Genomic DNA, 3,858 nt, shown 5'->3' with positions numbered 1-3,858 from the left:
TCATGACAGGGACAAAGCAGAGGGGTCAGCCTTCCTCACCACTTCATCATCCTCCACCAGGACCATGTCATAGGCGCTGAGGGCTGCGATGAAGATGATGCAGGTCACCCCCTCGAAGCAGTGGATCCACTTCTTCCGCTCTGAGCGCTGGCCTCCCACATCAAACATCCTGGGCAGGACAAGGAGGGGGTCAGCACCCCTCACCCCCTGCCCACCCACCTGGCACCAGCCCTCACTGGGGGCCGGGTCCCCACCTGAAGTTGAGGTCTTTGAAGGAGAACTGCGTCTCAATGATGCCAGTTGTCTTGACACGGGAACGCAGCACATCCTGCTCTGTTGGGATGTAGCCAGGGGTCACCAGGCGCTCCAGGTCTGACAGGTAGCTGGCCAGGCATGCAGTGTGCATGAGACTCAGGTTGCACCCCCAACCTCGACCCTGCCCAGTTCTGCCCACCCCACGTACTAGCCTGCAGAGTCATTAAGCTGGTACTCAGAGGCACGGTCAAAGCAGGCTTGGATGCCTGAGTCCTTCCAGAGCCGCCCAATGATTTCTGACACCTCCTTGGGCATGGTGCCCTCCTCGATGGTGTCCAAGAGGTGCAGCAGCTTGCGGGCATCATCCTACAAGGGAGAGGGATTCAGTGGGGCTGGAGGCTGGGAGGACCCCTGCCCATCATGGGGTGCTCCTCACCTCATGAGATGTGTCCCCGTACTGGATGTTGAGGGTGGTCATGGCCCGCACAATGGCCGACATGGACTGGAGCGTGTTGCTGTAGATGATGGTGATGAACTCCAGGCATTCCTCCAATGAGTAACCATCCTGGTGGATGATCCTGGCCAGGGAGAGTGGCATGGGGCTGAGCTGGGCACCGTGGGATGGGGGCACCCATGGGTGCAGCATGAGGCTGAGCCACACACTGAGGGGTGGGCACACTCCATGGCTGTAGCATGGGGCAGAGCCAGGCATAGTAGGACAGGGCCAACCCTTAGCTGTGGTGTGGGGCAGGCACACCGTGTGGTGGGGCATAGCTGAGTGACCTCCCACTTAGTACTTACTTCATTTGCTTGACAATGGTGCTCTTCCCAGACTCCCCTGCTCCTGAGGGGACAAAACATGGGTCACGGCAGTGCCAGTACCACAGGTACCCTCAGCTGCTCCCTGTGTTGGCCCACTGGGACCCCTAGTGTCTGACACAGCTGAGGGCACCACTGGCTGTGCCAGGTCCACGGCTCAGGGTGTGCAGAGGGATTACAGTCTGGTGCCAATGGCATTAAGGTTGGGCTGAGCTGCTGTGGCTAATGGGATCTGCAGCAGCTCAGCTGGTGATGCACTCTGGGACCCAAGGGAGGGGTTGGCGACATGGTGCCACCACAGCCACACCACCCACCACCCTATGTCCCAAGCCTGTGCTGGTGCAGGGGACGTGTCCTGGGCCAGGCCATGAGGGCAGCAGTGCAGCCCATGGCACCACCACATACAGGGCACCCCAGTCCTTGGCATGACTGTGAGGACTGTGAGGCTCTGAGAGGGACCCACAGTATGAGGGAGCTGCAGGGACAGACATGGGGCAGTATTGTGGTCTGCATGGGGATCCCTAGGAGGATGGGGAAGTGGGAGGCTGATGGGGTGGGGAGATGGTAGGTGGTGGTGGTGCAGACGAGATGGGTTGCTTGGGGTTGGGGTAGAGAGCCTGGGAGTGGGGGAATTTGGGTGGGCTGGTTGGGTTTGGGGATACATGGAAGCTAGAGGATCTTAGGGTGGGCTGTTGAAGTGGTCTGTCAGGTTCAGGGTGCCTGGCAGGGGGCATTGAGCAAGTTGTTGTGATGAGCTGGTTTAGGGGCTCCTAGGAATAGGGGCCTATTGGGCTGGACTGGTTGGATTTGGGGATGCTGAGAGGGGTGAGCAAAACATTGGCAGGCTGTTGGTGTGGGCTTGGTGGTTTTAGGGGTGCCGAGGGGTGCTTAGGAGAGGGGGTCTGTTGTGCGGACTGTTAGACTGGTTGGATTTGGGGGAGGGAGTCAGGGAAACTTTGTGTGTGTTATTGGGGAGGGGCTTTAGGGTTGCCAGGGAGTGGGAGGCTGTTGGGAGGACTCTTTGGGTCTGCTGTTTTGGTTTATGGGTGCTGTAGGCATCAAGGAAACATTGGGTGGGCTATAGAGATGGGGAGGCTGGGTTTAGGGGTGCTGAGGGTGTCAGAGGAACACTGAGTAAGCTGTGAGGGTGGGCTGCTTGGGTTTAGGGGATTCATCTGGGGGCCAGGGGAACATTGGGTGGACTGGTTGGGTTCAGGAGGGCTGTGGGGTGTACTGGTTGGGTTGAGGGGTGCCAGTAGGTGTCAGAGGAGCATTGGGTGGGCTGCTAGGGTGAGATAAACAAGGTATGGCTATGCCCCCCAGGGTGTTGTCATCCCCTTACCCAGCAGCAGTAGCTTGACGGTCCTCGCATCCTTCTCAGCGTCTTCCTTGAGCTTCTTCTCCAGCTCTCGGGAATGCTTCTCCTCGGCACTGGCCCCGGTGCCCATCCTTGGCCCCGTGGACCTGCAGCTCACCACCCGCTCCTTGGAGGTCAGCACCAGAATGGGCAATGCACTCCAGCCCCCTGCTGCCTCCAGCACTCGCTCCCTGTGCCTGCTGCCGCCACTGCTGCCACTGCCTACCCAATGTGGGACAAGGACAGGGCCAAGGTCCGGGGGGGCTGCCTGCTGGGGGGCTGTGCTCAGCACCCAGGGCTTAAGCTGGGCCCCCCCGATAAACCCCCTTCAATCTGCAGAGAGCTGAGCTCAGCAATCCTATGGCTCTCGGTGTCAGCATTTCCATCAGGGAGGGCCCAGACTGCCCAGCCCTTCATTTTGCCCCCACCCGGGGCCTGGGGAAAGAACACAGCCACTCCCAGATACAAGGGACCCCCACCCGGCTCTGACTCTGCTGTGGAGCCCGGAGGGGTTGGGGGGGCAGGGGTGTGTCTGCTGGGTCACAGTGGGTGGAAATGACCCATTGTCTGCATTTCACCTGGTCATACCGCCTGCTCTGGACCAGTGCCAACAGTCCCATACACATTCCAATATTCCCAGGTCCCTATGTCTCCAGAGGCATTCCCCGCAGTCATCAAATGCCAGTGCCTGTCACCCCACCCGGTGTCCAAGGGCCCCTTCCAGGACCCTCCACCAATGTCTCCAGGACCCTCCATCAATGTCCCCAGGCACCCCGGATGCATTACTTAGTGTCCCCAGCCACCCACTAGTACACTCCTAGTGACAACAAGCCAGCCCAATATCACATCCATAGTGTCCCCAGGCCCTACAGCAACTTCCGTACAATGTCCTTAGGGATACCTGCTTCATATCCCCTCCCCAGGGTCACCAAACTTCGCTGCAGTAACACTCCCCAGTATCCTAAGAAGAAATCCCAGTGCACCCTAGCAATTGCAGTTCCCTGCATGGGGAACATGCCCCACCTGCAAAAAAACCCTGCTCAACGTCCAGGTCGCACCAGTGCCACCCCTGTGTTACCACAAATGCAAATGCATTAAGTCTCCCACAATGTCTCCAGGCCCCTTTTTTTTGGTCCCCCCAGTGCCACCAACTGCCTTTGTGGCCACTCCAGTAAGACCGTCCCTTGGAACACCGCAGTAACCCCATAGTGTCCCCCCACCTCCGGTGACCCTAGGCCCTGCTGGGACTCCCCTAGTGACCCCAGTACAGCCCAGTGCCCCTGTATCCCTCCAGCTGTACCCAGCGCCGCCCCCGCTCCCCGCACCTCGGGCTCCTGCAGGGCTGCACTCGGCCACCAGGGGGCGGAAGCAGCCAGTACAGCACCCAGCGCGGCTCCCAGTACAGCACCCAGCGCGGCTCCCCGCAC

The 3,858-nt window shown here is 59.8% G+C and overlaps 1 protein-coding gene across 1 annotated transcript in view; it reads right to left on the bottom strand.

Moving 5' to 3' along the window:
* Positions 1-2,522, bottom strand: part of LOC103808892 (guanine nucleotide-binding protein G(t) subunit alpha-1) — a gene marked incomplete at its 3' end in the record, with an annotated part of 3,041 nt that extends 519 nt beyond the window's left edge. Inside the window, exons 1-6 of the mRNA XM_009081698.1 lie at positions 2,417-2,522; positions 1,057-1,099; positions 692-833; positions 464-621; positions 255-383; positions 5-169 (exon numbers count right to left, since the gene is read on the bottom strand). Of these exons, the coding sequence (XP_009079946.1) occupies positions 5-169; positions 255-383; positions 464-621; positions 692-833; positions 1,057-1,099; positions 2,417-2,522 (743 nt within the window). The remainder of the gene's footprint in view (positions 1-4; positions 170-254; positions 384-463; positions 622-691; positions 834-1,056; positions 1,100-2,416) is intronic.
* Between the last annotated feature and the right edge of the window lie 1,336 nt (positions 2,523-3,858).

Source organism: Acanthisitta chloris, unplaced genomic scaffold (assembly GCF_000695815.1).
Source record: "Acanthisitta chloris isolate BGI_N310 unplaced genomic scaffold, ASM69581v1 scaffold24609, whole genome shotgun sequence".
In the NCBI taxonomy this organism is placed as follows: domain Eukaryota; kingdom Metazoa; phylum Chordata; class Aves; order Passeriformes; family Acanthisittidae; genus Acanthisitta; species Acanthisitta chloris.
Note: the sequence above shows the minus strand (reverse complement) of the source record. Positions and strands in the feature narration are given on the sequence as shown.